Genomic DNA, 17737 nt, shown 5'->3' with positions numbered 1-17737 from the left:
ATCAAACTGTTCAAGATTGAAACTACCCAAAAAAACCGAAGGCTGAATGTTTCCTAGGATAAGCAGATAGTGATCCATTGTTGGGGGAGGAAGTAGGGAAGACTGAAGGAACTATAGAGCTGGTGCCATGGGGTAGAATGAGAAGGACATTATTACCCTATATACATGTATGGTTACACTACTGGTGTGACTCTGCATCATGTACAACCAGGGGAATAAGAAGTTGTGTTCCATTTGTTTACAATGTGTCAAAATGCATTCTTCTATCATATGTAACTAATTAGAACAAATTTAAATTTTTTAAAATAAAATGAATGATAGTTGGTTGAGGAAAAAGAAGCTAAAATAAAAATTGAGAGATCATTTCATTAAGAAAGCAATTTTTATCTCGAAACTCCCAAATACTTAAAACTGTGGTCCATAGTTGAAATAAGTCAAATAAAACTTTATTCTACTAGCTTCAGTACAGTGCAATCACTACCATATTATGAAGTCCAACATACATTCAAACAATTCCTTGAATATCATCATAGCTCACCAACAGTCTACCAAAAAGAGAAGACCTGTTTTCTGCTTCCTCTACAACATTAATGTTCAATATCTACTTTGTAGATGGAATAAATTTCAATGAGATGGGAAGGGAAAAATACCCCTTTTTACCTTCCCATTTTGTAGTTTGGGGAATGAAGAGATTATTATGGTAAAGATTGTAAACGGAAATGTACTCTACCAATCATTTAGAATTACTAAGTGTAGGTGGCTAAGGATGTGTTAAGAATGAGTTTAAATGCTTTGGATACATACTGGGGAATGAGATAACTGGGTCAAAGTTTATAGCAGCACAATTCACAATTGCTAAGCTATGGACCCAACTAGATGCCTTTCAACAGATAGTTTTAGTATATTTGATAATAAATGAATGGATCTGAATACTATCATGCTAATTGAAAAGCTAATCCCCCCCCCCAAAAAAAAAAGTCATTTTTTTTTTCTGATTGGTAGATGCTAACCCACAACAAGGTAGTGGAGAGGGGGAGGTAAAGGGGTAGAAGTTCAGTAAAGTAGACAAAAGGGAATAAAGGGAAAGGAGGGGGTGGAAAAAGGAAAGACAGTGGAATGAATCTGATATAACTTTCCTATGTACATGTATAAATGTTACCACAGTGAATCTCATCATTAGAAATGAACATTCACCAGTTATTAATTAAAAAAATAATTACAAGTAAATGGAAGAAAGATCAATAAAGGAAAGGGAGAAAGGGATAGGTAGAGGGAAGGGGAAGGAGACCTACTAGGGTCTGAATTAGAACAAGATATTCGATGCTTGCATAATTATATCAAAATGGATCCTACTATCGTGTCTAAGTAAAAAGAACCAGTAAAAAATAAAAAAAGAATGGGTTTAGAGTTATTATGCAAAGTGAAAAAAGCCAACTATAGGAAGACAAATACCTTATCTCACTTTAATGTGATACACACACACACAACACACACACACACACACATTCAAATAGAGAGTAAAATGATGGATATCTAAGACTGAGGGACAGGAATGGATGGGTAGCATGGGAATGTTGACCAAAAGGTATGAAGCCTCAATTAGGAGAAATAAGCATTAGTGATCCATTGTACAGACTAGTGAGGTGGTGGATTTGCTAGTCTAATTCTATGTTTTCACATTGTAAACATATATCAAAAAATCACACTGTATACCATAAATATATGTAATTATTATGTGTCAACTCAAAATCAAATTTTAACCAAAAGATGTTTCCTTCAAAACAAGAGCTGCTTGGAGAATAAGCAACAACTTAGATACCGACAACACATGTAGAATTTTTTTAAAAGGCTCTGGTGACAAAGCAATGTCCATGTTGCTATTGGTGGAGTTGATACAAATAGGACCATTTGTTTCTATATTTCAGCATGTGAAGAGGAAACCAAGAACCATGAATTGAACAAACACACTGGGACTTTTCATTTAATACATTTCAAGCTGATGGGGTAATTGACTGTGCTTGCACATCCTAGCTAAGCCAAAATAATTAATAAAAAGTGGTGGTAGGGACAGATTCCCAAGGGGGTGGCCTGGAGTCTCAAAATTCCAGATTCAGCAAACAGATTTAAGTAGTTGAGTGTACATGCTTGTATGGTATTAAAGTATTTATACAATGCATGCAAGCAGAGGGCCCCCAGGATGACTTTGGTTTTAGCACAGAAAGGAAGGGGTCGAATAACAGGGTACTTTCATAGGCTATTCAAAGATAGTAAACTCATCATCTTACACTCTGGAGAAAGTTCCCAGAAAATATAAGGGATTCCTGTTTCCATTTCTGCTAATGGCAAGATGATTCCAGGCTGGGTCATTTCTGCAGATCATTTATTTTCAGTTTTCTTCTTTTGATCTCAGTGCATTTTGACTTGATTTAGGAGTTTTCAGGCTTGCCTGAGCAGTCTCTAACTATCCTAAGAGTGAGAGTATTATCTAGAAACTTAACTTCTGTATTAAGAAAAAGAGATGAATTGGTTTGGTCAGCTCTTAAACTGTTTTTCAATTCATTTGTCTTATTTGTCAGAAAACAAGAGGTTTATTTTTTTTCTTTTTTTTTTTTACATATATGATAGTTTCTTTCTTTGCATTTGCCCAAGAGCCCACAGGATAATTTATGAGTCTTGATGATATTTTGTAAAAAAGAAAGTGCTTAATGATGCTTTGCTATAAGCAAGAACTCTGTCAAAATTATCTGAGCAAGGAGGCTGTGATGGAGAAAAGAATAACAAAGGAATAGAAAAAAGTGTCAAATTTGCCATTGCTGCTGCTACTTTCAGAGGTGAAGGGAGCAGTGAATTGGGTGAATGTCTATGATGAAGTGTAGCATTTTGGGTGCTCACTTTTGAAATCCTCAGACAACCTATCCTAATTTTAGGTGTAACATTGGTTTGATGAAAGGGAATAGCCAAGAAAAGTCTTACTGATGGTTAAATAGCCCTCAGGAGATAATCACTTGCCTGATCCTGAGCACCACCATACAAAGAAAGATAGGCTCCACTGAAATCCTATGGCTTTAGATGCATATGGATACAGGTCAGGTTCATAAAGATAGTCCACCATTCAGAGTTCCCAGCACACTGTTAATAAAACAGCAGAACCTAAAAGCAGTCTTATTACATTATCTTAGAAGAACAAATTCATTAATCTCTTTGTTACCTTGTTTGGACTTAGTTTGCCATTCCTTGTTGTCTAGATGGATCTTCCATCATCAGGTCAATCAGACCAGGTGGTAAAAGTAAGTGGGAATGGGAAAGGAATGGATACTCCAAAGAAGATGACCAATAAGAGGCACTAACAGAGTTTTCTGATTTCCAGGTGGTGTAAGCCACATAAGCAGGGCTCTACCCCTGCAGCAGTATGGAGCTGCTGAGAGGGTCAGGTGAGTCCAATAGTCAAGGCATGTCAAAAGCTGAGCCAGCAGCAAATCAGCAACACTAGTCTTTGTTCTGATCTGTGTCTTTGGAGCAATCCTCCTCAGACTTCTGTGTAACTCCTTAAATAAAACCCAATTTTTCTGATGGTCTCTAAAAGCCTAATGTACTCACGGACATGTCATCCCCAATAAATGTGGTCCCAGGTGATTTTTCTGTAATAGTGCTGGGTTTAGAATTTTACCATTATTTCAGCATGAATTTAGATGTGTGCATGCAGGAAGCTCTACAAGAGACTAGTAAATGCAAGACACCTCTTCTCTGCTTAATAGAAATAATTCACAAAACATAATCACTGCAATGAAATAAGTAGATTTTTTGCAAGTAAAATTGGGGCATTCTGATCCTGCCAAAGCTCAGCAGCAGGCTTCAAAGGGACTCTTCAGAAACAGTAAAGCCACCAAGGCTTCTAAGGTCTCTAAATCTTACAGGTCGCATCACAGATTTCTTCTTTGATGTTCCATAATGATAACTTTTATTCAGGATAAAAGATAGAAATAAAATTATTCTCTAAAACAATATTCAACTCATCTATTATAAGCACATTTTAGTAAATGAATGAAGCTTGGGAAAAAAGAGGTATATTTTACATCAATTAAAATCAATAATCATATTTATATACATGATTCATTTTTGTGTACAAATTTTTTAAAAAATTTATTTTTGTAGTTTTAGGTGAACACAATATATTTTGTTTCTATGTGATGCTGAGAATCAAACCCAGTGCCTCAAGCATGCTAGGCGAGCACACCAACACTTCAGCCACATCCCCAGCCCCCTATGTACAATTTTTAATGATTTTAAGACATTTTACAAAGAGTATACAACTTTAATTTGAAGAAAAATTGTTCACTAGGAAATTGTCTGTAACTGTACATTAATAACAGTGACAACAATAATAAAAATTACAGAAGCCTACTTAGTGAAGTAGTCAATATAGGTTTAACTGCCCCAGATTGTTTTCCAGGATAAATTTTTATGACTAACCTTTCCAACAAGTTTTGCGTGTGGTGCAAGTGAAGTGTTTAAAGGGTAGTTTAAATGTTTGGAGAGTAGCTTTGGAGGTCAGCTTCAGCCTTTCTTTGTAGCTGCTTTCATAGTCAACAGTATGGTATGGTCCACTCAGCTGCCCCTCAGCTGCAGACCACAATGAAATACTACATAGTACAATGGAGGAGGAAAGGTTCAAATTTTGTAAACTGAAATTTTTCGTTCCATGTAGAAAGACATATGCGCGTGTGGATTGCTGGTAGTATATTTCAATAATATCTTTAGCTCACACACAACCAAGGGCACTGTTTTTATTACTTTTCAGATAAAAGGAGAGTGGGAGATAGAAAGGGGTCTTTCCCAAATTGTAGATAATCAGTAGAGAAAAAAATAACTTTTCTGTGGTAATGAAATAAAATCAATCCCATAGTCCAAAGACAAAAACCTTTTTTTCCTATACTGCAAAACCAATGTTCCCATGTCATATATATTTTTAAGTTTATATAATAAGGTCTACATTCAAAGCAAAGGTACTTTGAAACATATAAATATGAGAACTCTATTCTAAGAAGGAAGCATACCAGTGTTCAAATGAAAAGATAGACTTTCAAACAGGACAATCTGGACTTTGACTGTGACTTTGCCTCTTCCTCGGTGTGATACTGAATAACGCATATAAAGTATACTTCAGATTCTTCTAAAAAAATGAGGTAGTAAGCACATTTTTGCTAAAATAAAATACAAGATGTATACAACAATGTACCTGCCACCGAGCAGAGGCCCAGTGCTTCCCAATAAAGCTCTGACCTTTGCCTGCTGAGCTCTTAAGCCTCCTCACCTGAATTCACAGAACTTCTTCAAGAAGCTCTTCCCTGATCCTTCAGACTAGTTTGGGATCTGATATTTCACCTTCTCATAGCACCCAGTATTTCCATGCTATGATTCTTGCATTTTAAGTAATTATTTTTATCAGTACTGCAAATTCTTCCTATGCCTTTATTGTATTCTGATGTCTGGTTCATGTCTGAATTGATTACTACATATTAGAGGCAGAGTGAACAATTATTAAATGTGGCATTCATCAGTCCACATAAAAAGAAGATGAATACATCAAATCTTCATGCTAAAATAGGTGGCATTTCAGTTAATTAATAAATATGTATTTTATAGAATAAATTATAAATATTTTACACTTATTAGTTCAGTAGTAAGGGCTTCAAGGGAAGCTGTAATAGAGAAACCCTGATGTTTTACGTGAACATTATTAATAAGATTGGAATATGGATGGGCAGGAAATAAAGGCATCTGGTTCATTAGCAGATTAAAGTTAACAAGATTCATGTAAGAATTTCGTGCTTTTTCATAGCAATTAGGAGCCTGACAAGAACAAAGCAGACAGAACAAGCCTAAGAACATCTGAAAATAATGGGATTCAGAACTGCAATGACCCACTCTTTCTACCTTTTGCTAGCTTTGCCATCTTTGTTTCTTCAATGATTAGCAAGTACTTGGAAGGTATTATGCACAAAATAGATGTTTTATGAGTGGAAAGAGAAGATAGAACTGGAGGGCATACAGGCAATTCGTTTCTAATATCCTTTACTTCCTAAAGTATGTGTATATATTTATTTTTATTATGTATATATACACACATATAAATCTTTTTTGGTATGTTTTTAAAATTTTTTATATGTTCTTTTTAGTTATACAAGACAGTAGAATGCATTTTGTCATGTTATACATAATGGAATATAAATTCCAATTCTTATGGTTGCACATGATATGGAGTTACGCTGGTCATGTACTCATATATGAACATAGGAGCATTGTGTCCAATTCATTCTCCTGTTTTTCCTATTCTCATCTCTTTTCCTTTCCCTTCATTACCCTTTGTCTAATCCAATGAACTTCTATTCTCCCCTTCCCCCAGCTCTTTATTGTATGTTAGCATTCACATATCAGAAAGAATATTCTGCCTTTGGTTTTTTGGGGGGGGATTGGCTTGTTTCACTTAGCGTGATTGTCTCCAGTCCATCTACTTACCAGTTAATGCCATAATTTCATTCTTCTTTATGGCTGAGTAATTGTTTATATATACCACATTTTTATATAGACCATATATATATTATATATGTATATATATATATATATAATTTATATAGTAATTGTTTATATATACTATGTTTATATATATATCACATTGTTTATATATACCACTTTTTTTATCCATTCATCTGTTGAAGCTTATGTATGTTGGTTCCATAGCTTAACTCTTGTGAATTGAGGGGCTATAAATATTGATGTTGCCCTGTCACTATACCATGCTGATTTTAAGTTCTTTTGGTATATACTAAAGAGTGGGATAACTGGATCAAATGATGGTTCCATTCCAAGTTTTCTGAAGAATCTCCATACTGCTTTCTACAGTAGTTGCACCAATTTATAGTTCTACCAGCAATGTATGAGTATACCTTTTCCCTCACATCCTTGCCAACATTTGTTGTTACTTGTATTCTTTATAATTGCCATTCTGATTAGAGTGAGATGAAATCTCAGTGTAGTTTTAATTTTCATTTATTTAATTGCTAGAGATGTTGAACAATAAACATTTTATTATTTAAGAAAAAATCTTTCCTTTTAGCTTTAATCAGAGTACTTTATAATTTTTTTAGTGGTAGTTGGACACAATACTTTTATTTTATTTATCTATTTTTATGTGGTGCTGAGGATTGAATCCAACACCTTACACGTGCTAGTTGAATGCTTTATTGTTAAGCCACAAACCCAGCCCTAATCAGAGCACTTTTCAGGCATAGTAAACAGATTTGGGGGGAACAAATAAATTAATGTTAGTTTCAAAAAAATCTATGACTGTGACCTGTGCAATTCTGAGCCACATATCAGCAAAGAATATGCCACTAATGTAATATCTACCCATTTGTATATTTTCATCCATTTCCAATATTATGTTAAATTTACTCTATTACCTTTATCCTTCGGAACAGATGAAGTCTTCCCAGATTTTTCTTTTCTAATTTCTGAAAGAAAGACCATGACAAGGAAAGGTTATAAGAAATAAAGGAGAAAAAAAATGCAAGTTTCTTCATGTATTCTTATTACCCAGGCTTAAAGAACAAGCCTCTGAGTTGATATTCAAGATACAGATATTTCCTAAGATGTTGAAGATAAGGTATTGAGCAAACAATGCAGAAAGCAGAGAATCAATTGATGAATTATTATCACAGGGGAAGACTATGACATTAACAGAATAGGTAAAATTAACATGCTATAGGCTGTGTTAGATAATGGCCAATGTAGTCTGCTTACTATGTATCAGGCAGTGTCCACTACTGTCTTGTCCTCAGTGTTTCTAAGAACCTTATAAAATATATAGGTTCTGTTATTACTCCTGCTTTTCAAATAAGGGGAGTAAATAAACTTCCCAAAGACATAACTAAGAGACCTGACATTTGAACTACTTTCTCTGAGCTCAACCACAGTGGTATTGCCTCCAGGAATTAAAAGATAGGATCAGGAATGGTTTCAATCTTGTTATGCTGAAGCAGACCTTGAAAGACAGAAAGGTATTAAGCCAACAGAGATGAATTGGGGAATTACACCAATACGAATGGAAAGAAAGACTCATTTTAGAAGAGCAGAGAGAAGGGAGGCCTGGGCTGGGTAGGTCTATCAATTTGGCTTACTGCTATGTAAGTCATTTGTTCCCACAAAAGGCAGTGAAATCAATGCTACATTACTTCTAATGCTAAATCAGAAAAGGCCATGCTGTCTCCATTTGCTTATGCAGTGGTACCAGCTCTGGGAAATCCAGCTCCATATAAAAATTCAACCTACACCACTATGTTGGGAGAGTCTATATGTAGGCAATCTAGTTACCAGCTCTAACTGAGCTCTCAGCCAACAGCTAGCATAGAAGTTCAGCCATCTGAGCAAGCTGCCCTAGAGGCTCAGCAGTTGGTGGTTTCACATGACTGTAGACCAACCTGACATCTGACTGCAATCATTCAAGACACACAAGTGAAAAACTGCCTAATTTATGCTTCCTAAATTCTTAACACACTAAATCAAGAACAAAGTGAAATCAGCTGTTGTTTCCCACCAGTAAGTTTTGGAGTGGTCTGTATATATAAATAGTATATGACAAAAGAATTACAAAAAAAATATTGGGCCATGCAATTCTCCATTAGTGACATATAGATAACAGAAAAAGGATTTATTAATTTTACTTTAAAAATATGCAAGGTTTTCACTAAGATTCCATTTGAGTTTAGTTTTGTAAGTTGATTAGAATTTCCCTGGATACGAAAATGTCACTCTAACTATATAACAGGACGTACATGGTAAATTATATATTTTTCTAAATTTGAGAATAGTTTCTGGAGTTCATCTTTGATTTATGGTAGGATACCTGCCATTAACTGAGGTATAATGTGTATCAAAAAGAAATATTTGGAGGTAGATATTGTCTTTGTTTGGAATGTACAGTTTCCTGTGTCAACAAAACACCCAGAAAGGGAATGTCTCACAAGCAGTTAAAAAAACAGGTGAAGTGCAGATTACATGCAGGTGTTGTAAAAGTAAAGCAGGCATAGACATTTATAAATGGAAGCTGTCAGTATAACCAATAACATGATTTTTCAAGATATTTCACCCAAATAAATATTACTGATTTCTTCACACATATTAATTTGACTTAGTGAATAAATTAATTATGCAAAAATAAAATAAATCACAAAGTTCAAAATTGTCTCCTTGATAATACATGAAAAGTGTACTTAAAAAGACTGATATCTTCAGTTATACCTTTCTACTAGCATTTTTCATATTTTGTCTCATATAACTCACCAACATTGATGTATCATTCATATATTGATTTTTAGAAACATGTTTTTCAGAATTTTAATGCTGTTGCCAGACTTTCAAAGTTTCATAATATCTCTGTTATTCCTTAAGTGATAATTGTGTTCGTCTTAAAGTTATTTAATTGTAATTAATTGCACAATTGTTTTAGTATTTAATATATAAGAACCTCCCCAGAAATCATGATTTTACATTCATTTAAATTTCATTTTTGACAATCAGTGGTATTTTAGAAAAGCTGTTTTATAATATTCTCCTATCTATTCCAACCTCCAAATTACAAAATTTATAAATACAAAGATGAAATTCTCAAGTTGTCTAAATATTTTCAAATACTTTGCTTATAAATATCAAGAGGATAAATATAGCACATTGAGGTTTTATGCAATTCTAATTTTGAATTCTCCTGAAAATATGTAAACATACTTTAATATTACTTGTGACTCTCTCTGTTAACTTTGTAATTAACTATGATTTGGTCTGGGAACCATCCTTAACTTTTCTTTGTCCTAACAATACATTTGATCATTCCCTACTCTCTTTGGTAAAGGATCTGATACACATAATTTTTTTTAACCTTTTTAAATATGTCTTCCTAAATATTTATATAAAAATTGTTTAGCTATGATATTTTCAATTAATTTAATACAATTTAATTCAATGTTGTCTTAAAATATTGAAGCCTTCTTCTTATCTATTACATAATTTTGTGTTATTTAAACAACAACAAAAACTTTTTCAACCTATTTCTTTTTCTATCTCTGAAAAGACAACTCAGTTAAAAAGGATATGATAAAATTTGCTTGAATTACATCAGAAAAGTGTTGCCTCTACCTGGAGACTATGGTGAGCTATTCCTCACATAATTGTAAATAAAGTCTGTAAGTTAAGTTGCACAAAACAAAGTGGGGAGAGTTAGTAGATTCTGAATGCATCAACTATATATTAATATATAACACTTTGCAAATATTCTTTGAGGAGCTTCACTCAAGTATTACATGCTTTAGGAAAGTTTTTAAAACTGTGATATATACAATGGCATAAGAATTCAAAATAAGTAACATATATAGAAATGTTAAATGCATATCTTGCAATCACCATCAGATACTAAGTCTCATCCAAAGAACTTCATATTCTTGTTCTTTTGACAAGTTCCTCCTTATATTGGTAGTGTTCTACAAATTATTTTAGTTGAGGGGCCTCCCCTGAAATCATGTAGACACCTTTTCCTTTGACTAAATTCCAATCAAACTTCATAATTGCTTTGAGGCTAGATTGCTTGGCAGCAAGAAGTGGACCTTCACACATCCTTAAATATTTTGGTCATTTTATACATTAATATTCAGAATTCTAATCAGAATTCTGGAGAATACTTCAGTTGGCTACATTTTAGTTCATCTCTCCCTATCTCTTTTGAAAAAGATTAGCAATGTGTCATTATATAAATTAACACTTTTATTTGATCAAGAATTAGATACACATGATTTTAACTTGTATTTCAATATCTGGGAGATGAGATACACAAGTTCATCCCAAGGACAACTTCTAAATCCATGACAAAAGATTTTATTTTTCAAAGAAAAATTTTTTAGTCATGAAACTTTCTTCATGTAGTCATGGTCTACCAAGATGTGAAAGTTTGATGTTTGAAGCAAGAAAATAAAGACAGGTCTAGATCTTAGTGTTTCCTGCTTCCACATGTAATGTCAAAGCATTATTTTAGTTCAGCAGATGCTTCTACATAAGATCTTTCACTTCACATTCATGTCCAGTGGGTTAGGTATTATTTATATCATAGCTGAAGCTATTAGAGGTGAATAATTTGCCTGAGATTACAGGCAAATTCTGTAAAAAATTCTGCAGAGTAGCTGGAAATATGAACCCAGAGGATCACATGAAAAAGTTAGGGCTGCAGTGCCACACTATGCCTCTGGGAGGAGGTGGTTTCTATGGAGAAGAGCACTACAAATGATCCCTGGAAGTCAACAGTGAGCATATCTGCATCACCAGCTGATACCGAAGTTCTCCTAACTTCATCCTGTCCCTCTGAAGCAGAGACTATGCCCTCAAGCACATACTAGGAACTCAATAACTACTTGTTGAATGAATAAATTAATTTGCCAAATTCTGTGCTGAACATATTTTATCAGGAAATTTCTCAGATCTTTACATAAAAACTTTATTGCCCTTTACCTTTCCCAGTTAATTATCTGTAATTTTCCAATTTCTGTCTTACATATGTGTCAAGAAAAATGAAATTGTCAATATTCAATAGTTTTCCTGGACAAAAATAAAATTATATATGTTTCAATCTGATATTTCATAAGCATTTTATTTTTATATAAGATTTGGAATGAATTTCCTAAATTGAATCATCTATAATCATGTATCTGTATACATATTCCAATTTATTTTTGTGATTTTCTCTAATCATGTATTTATTTTAGATAAATATATTCTATTTTACAGAAACCTTGTTCACAATACATACTCTTCAGTGTCCTTCAAATTTCATTTCATAATCTGAAATCTTCCACAACACCTTTGTGTGAGATCTTGGGAATTATTCTACTTATGATTTAAGTATTCAAATTAAACATATGAGATAATGAAAACTGGAAATTTCAAGAGATACACTAGAATATAAAAATATTAACAGTTACTAAAATAACAAAAATTAATATGGCTTTTTATATACCCGTCTACTTTCATGCTATGGTGTTACAAAATATAGTACTTTGAAATTCACATAGTAAACTAATTCTTTGACGTTTGTTGTGCTTTTAAATAGCAGATTGAGATTTATAGGAAAGTTGAGCTAAAAGTCAAAGTTCCTAAATACTTCCTTTGCTTTGGACAAAATGTCATGTTTATCCAAAATTCTTATGTTGAAATCCTAGGCCATAATGTGATGTAAGAGAAGAATGGACTTTGGGAGGTAATTAGGTCATGAGGGTTGAAAATTAGTGCCCTCATAAAAATAAAAACAAAATGCAGCCCTGTGAGATTTTTTGCCCTCTTTCAGCCATGTGAGGCCATGTGAGGATATAAAAATCAGTAACCTGTAACCTGGAAGAAGATCCTCTCCAGAACCTTACCACACCTGCAGCCTGATCTTGTACTTCCAGCCTCCTCAACTGTCAGAAATAGATTTTGGTCATTTACAAGCCACAAAGTCCAATTATATTTTTTTTTCCTTTGATGGGTTATTTTTGTTGTTGTTGTTGTGTTTAATAGTCATCTTCAAACTAAAGAGAACATAGATTTTTCTCCTGTGTAGTCTCAAAGAGTTTTAGTTTTATATTTTATATTTAGGTCTATGATCTGCTTTCAGTTAAAGTTTTGTAAAGGATGTGAGGTCTGTTTCTATATTTATCTACTCATTTATTTTAGTTTATTTATTTGCTTAAGAATGTCCAGTTGTCCAACATCATTAAAATACTATTCTTTTCCGAATGAATTGCTTTTGCTTACTTGTCAAAGATCAGTTGACTATATTTTTTGTGGATCTGAATCTGGGCTCTTTATTCTGGGAGGTCATATAATCAATTTGAGAACTAAGAGGGCTCAAGTTTATAAATCTTTTTCTGGATCTATTTCTGTGGACACCTTGGTGTTAGACTTGCAGTATTGATTGGAAAGTATGGGAAAAACTTTTTTCTTATTTATAAGCCGTCTTGTCTATTGTACTTTGCTATAGTAGCCCAAACTAAGACAACCCCCTTCAACACATAGCCTCTCCAACCATCATTCCTGGTGAGAATGGAACACTTGTCATAATCAAATAACCAATAATGAAACATTATTATCAACCAACGTCCATATTTAATATATGGTTTACTTTAGCACTGTATACTTTACAAATTTTGACACATGTACAATGACATACATCCACCATTAAAACAACAAACAATTAGTTTCACTGCCTTAAAAAATACTAAAAATCATGAGTCTTGAATAATTTATCTGTTCTTTCACTAATACCATATTCTCCTGATTACTGAACCTTGATAGTAGGTTGTGAAGTCTGGTACTGTCATTCCCCCAACTTTGTTATTCTTTTTCAATATCATATTGGCTTCTCTGAGTCCTCTCCTCTCCTGATACACTTGAGAATCAATTTGTCAGTATCTACTAGGAAACTTGCTAGCATTTTGATGGAATTACATTGATTTTATAGGTCAATTTAGAAAGAACTTACATTTTAAAAATATTGAGTTTTTTTACCCCTGAATGGGGGATATCTCTCAATTATTTAGTTCCTTTATTTATTTCACTACAGTTTTGTAGTTTCTTTTATATATACACTCTATATGATTTTGATTTATACCTAAGTATTTCCTTCTTCTGATACTAATATAAATGGTGTTATGATTTTAATTTAATTTTTTCCAGTTTTTCATTCATGGCATATTGGAGACTAAGCGTTTTGTATGTTAGCATTATAATATACAAAATACTGCTCTATTTGCTGATATAATGTATATAACCTTGCAATATTCTCTGATTAGTTCCAGGAGGTTTTTCTTGGGGGGATTTTTAAGTCATCTTCAAACATACAGTTTTATTTCTTCCTTCTCAATTTGTATATCTTTGCTTCACTTTCTTGTCTTACTAAATTATCTATAACTTCCAGTGTGATGTTGAACACGTTTTGTGACAGTATATCATTTCCTTATTCCTGATCTACTAAGCTAGTAGGAGGTTGTTAATTTCTCAGTACTACATACAATGTTAACTATAATGTTTTGTAGATATTCTTTATAAATTCGAAGTAATTCTTGTTTATTCCAATTTTGCTGAGAGTTTTTAATCAATATTGTGTTTTGGATTTTGTCAAATGCTTTTATTTCCTATATCTATTGAAATGATTTTGTCTTTTTTCTTCATTAGCTTGTTGATTTGCTAGATCACATTAAATAATTTAAATACTGAACTAGACTTATGTATTTAGAATAAATCCCATTTAGTCATGTATAATTCCTTTTGTACATTGTTGGATCTAATTTACTAATATTTTAGATTTCCATGAAAAAAACTCCATTCTAACAGTACTTTAAATTTTTTAAGATTCTTTTTTTATTCATAATATTTATTGATTTTATAATATAATATTTTATACATGACAGCAGAATGCATTACAATTCATATTGCCCATATAGAACCAAATTTTTCATCTCTGGATGTACCCAAAGTATAGTCACATGTTTCATGTCTTTATACATGTACTTAGGATAATAATGTGTATCTCATTCCACTGTCTTTCTAACCCCATGCCCTCTCCCTCACACTTTCACCCCTATGGCCTATCTAGAGTTCATCTAATCCTTCCATGTTCCACCTCTCCAATCCCACTATGAGTCAGCATCCTTATATCAGAGAAAACATTTGGCATTTCATTTTGGCAGATTGGCTAATTTCACTTAGCATTATATTCTCTAACTTCATCCATTTACCTGCAAATGCCATGATTTTATTCTTTTATATAGCTAAATAATATTCCATTGTGTGTGTGTGTGTGTGTGTGTGTGTGTGTGTGTGTGTGTGTGTGTGTATCACATCTTCTTTATCCATTCATCGACTGAAGGGCATCTAGATTGGTTCCTCAGTTCAGCTGTTGTGAATTGTGCTGCTATAAACATTGATGTGGCTGTGTTACTATAGTATGCTGTTTTTAAGTTCTTTGGGTATAGACCAAGGAGAGAAATAGCTGGGTCAAATGGTGGTTCCATTCCAAGTTTTCCAAAGATTTTCCATATTGCTTTTCATATTGGCTGCACCAATTTGCAATCTCACCAGCAATGTATGAGTGTGCTTTTCCCCCACATCCTTCCAATATTTATTGTTGTTTGTATTTTTTATCATTTTTTAATTTTTAATTTTAATTTGTTATATATGACAACAGAATTCATTACAATTCATATTACACATAGAGAGCACAATTTCTCATATCTCTGTTTGTATACAAAGTAGAGTCACATCCTTCCTTATACTTAGGGTAATGATGACCATCACATTCCATTGTATTTTCTACTCCTATATAACTTCACTTCCTCTCCCTCCCCTTTTTTTATATGAGAAAATGTTCAACATCTCTAGCAATTAGAGAAATGCAAATCAAAACTACTCAAAGATTTTATCTCACTCTAGCAGAATGGCAGCTATTAAGAATACAAACAACAATAAGTGTTGGCAAGGATGTGGGGGAAAAGGCACACTTATATATTGCTGGTGGGACTACAAATTGGTGCAGCCAATATGGAAAGCAATATGGAGATTCCTTGGAAAATTTGGGAATGGGACCACCATTTGACCCAGCTGTCCTTCTCCTAGCTCTATACCCAAAGGACATAAAAACAGCATACTACAGGGACACAGCCACATCAATGTTAATAGCAGCACAATTCACAATAGCTGAACTGTGGAACCAATCTAGATGTCCTTCAGTCAATGAATGGATAAAGAAGATGTGGTATATAGACATAATGGAATATTATTCAGCATTAAAAGAGAATAAAATCATGGCATTTGCAGGTAAATGGATGTATCTGGAAAATAGAATGCTAAGTAAAATTAGCCAATCTCAAAAAAAGAAATCCTGAATGATTTCTCTGATTTAAGGATGCTGACCAATATGCTCCAGGGAGAAGGGGGGAGGATTAAATGAACTCTATATAGTAATTTAAATTTTTGATGGATATATACACATAAACAAATTTGATGTCTGAGACTTAAAAAGTCTTTAGTTGGAAAAAAACAACCCAATGCCATTTTAACAAACCAGAACTATTGTAACAGTTCTTACCACTGTGACAAAGTGCCCATTATGTTAAGTCCCTTCTCTTGGAAACAGTTTTAAAAAACAGGATAAGCCAGGTAAGGTGGCACATATCTATAATTCTAGTGACTAGGGAGGCTAAGGCAGGAAAATTCAAGTTCAAAGCTAACCTCAGCGACTTAGAGAGGCCCTAAGCAACTTAGCAAGACCCTGTCTCAAAATAAAAAAAAATAAAGAATTGGTGATGTGGCTCAGTGGTTAAGCACCCCTGCATTTAATCCCTAATGCTAAAAAAATGTTTTAAATTAAAAATTTAAATAAAAGAGGATATATATTTGTGTTTTTAAAAGACAAGCTACACATGTTCAATAGGTGTTTATTCAGTATCTCTTGTGTAGGGAGAGCTAGAAACAAAAGGGAGTTGCCTGAGTTCAGTCTCTGTTGGAATGCAACCATACAGACAGGCTGAGTAGAATGATAGAGCCACACACACCAGGCTCTGGGCCAAAGCAGAAGGACGGACAAGCTCAACCTGAGAGAGAGCTGACTTCACAGAAGCACTGGCATTTGTGATGGATTTTGAAATGATGCAAAGTTTGTCATGAAAAGAAAATCATAAAGGCATCCCAAACTTAAGGAAGAACCTCTAAAAACCATGGAGTCTGAAAGTTGCTGTGGTTAGATCACTGGACAGGGAAATAGACAAGGCTGGAGAGTCACGCTAAGCTTTTGTGGTAAAGGGACCTATCATATCATGCTAAGGTATTTAAATTTACTTCCTTCTAGTTAGAGGGAGTCTTTAACATAATAAATTCAAAATCCATGCCATTGTGTCAATGAAATAAATGAAGTTTTGATAACAGTGTGTGATTGATACTGAAGAAATGACTGACTATACATAAAAGTCATTATGAACATTTAAAAAAATATTCTAAAGCCACCAGTCTCCTAAGGTTATTAGCCACATTATCCTCTCTCCAGAGATAATATCTTTCATTGAATTTTATTACAATGACTTTTTTTGTATATCATGGATATAATTTCTACAACTTGTGTACCATTGTGCCATTTGTAGTTTTGCACAGACTGTGCTTGCAATTAGAAGACAAAATGTATTCTTGGGCATTTGAGGCCAAGTGGAAATGTCTCAGGCATGGAGGACACAAATGAGAATTTACAATATTAGGGCCAGAAGGTCCTTTAGGGATTGCTTAATAAAACAATGTTACTTTATAAAAGTTGGCTGAGTAAGACTAATAGCCATCCCTCTGTCACAAAACAAATTACTGGTAAGGCTAGACTAAACCTTGAGTTTTATTTTGAGATAGATCTGTACCTTGCTCAAGTAGGTAAACATTTCAAAATCATCACTGCCTTTCATCAGTTATTTCTTCCTACATAACCAAAATTATAAGGGTCATCTCCAAATAAAGAATTATCTATTATGATTTTATTGTCAGGCCTTTAAAATAAATATGAAAGCTTTATATGTGTTATCTAATCTCTGTTCTTATATAAAAGTCAAGTAAAACAAAACTCAAACTTTGTGAGCCATATAGTAATATGATTAAAAGCTTCTTTTTAAATAATATTTTGTCATTCCAA

At 33.4% G+C, this 17737-nt stretch overlaps 1 protein-coding gene across 7 annotated transcripts in view; it reads right to left on the bottom strand.

The window, feature by feature from the left end:
* The window catches only part of Trdn (triadin), a 367236-nt gene that overhangs the window by 92749 nt on the left and 256750 nt on the right, over positions 1 to 17737 (bottom strand). For all 7 annotated transcript variants that reach the window (XM_077801927.1, XM_077801929.1, XM_077801930.1 and 4 more), the window contains one exon: positions 7461 to 7511. In XM_077801927.1, coding sequence (XP_077658053.1) covers positions 7461 to 7511 — 51 coding nt within the window. The remainder of the gene's footprint in view (positions 1 to 7460; positions 7512 to 17737) is intronic.

The sequence above is a fragment of the Urocitellus parryii genome, chromosome 8 (assembly GCF_045843805.1).
Source record: "Urocitellus parryii isolate mUroPar1 chromosome 8, mUroPar1.hap1, whole genome shotgun sequence".
NCBI lineage: Eukaryota > Metazoa > Chordata > Mammalia > Rodentia > Sciuridae > Urocitellus > Urocitellus parryii.
This window is presented reverse-complemented; position numbering and strand designations above follow the sequence as displayed.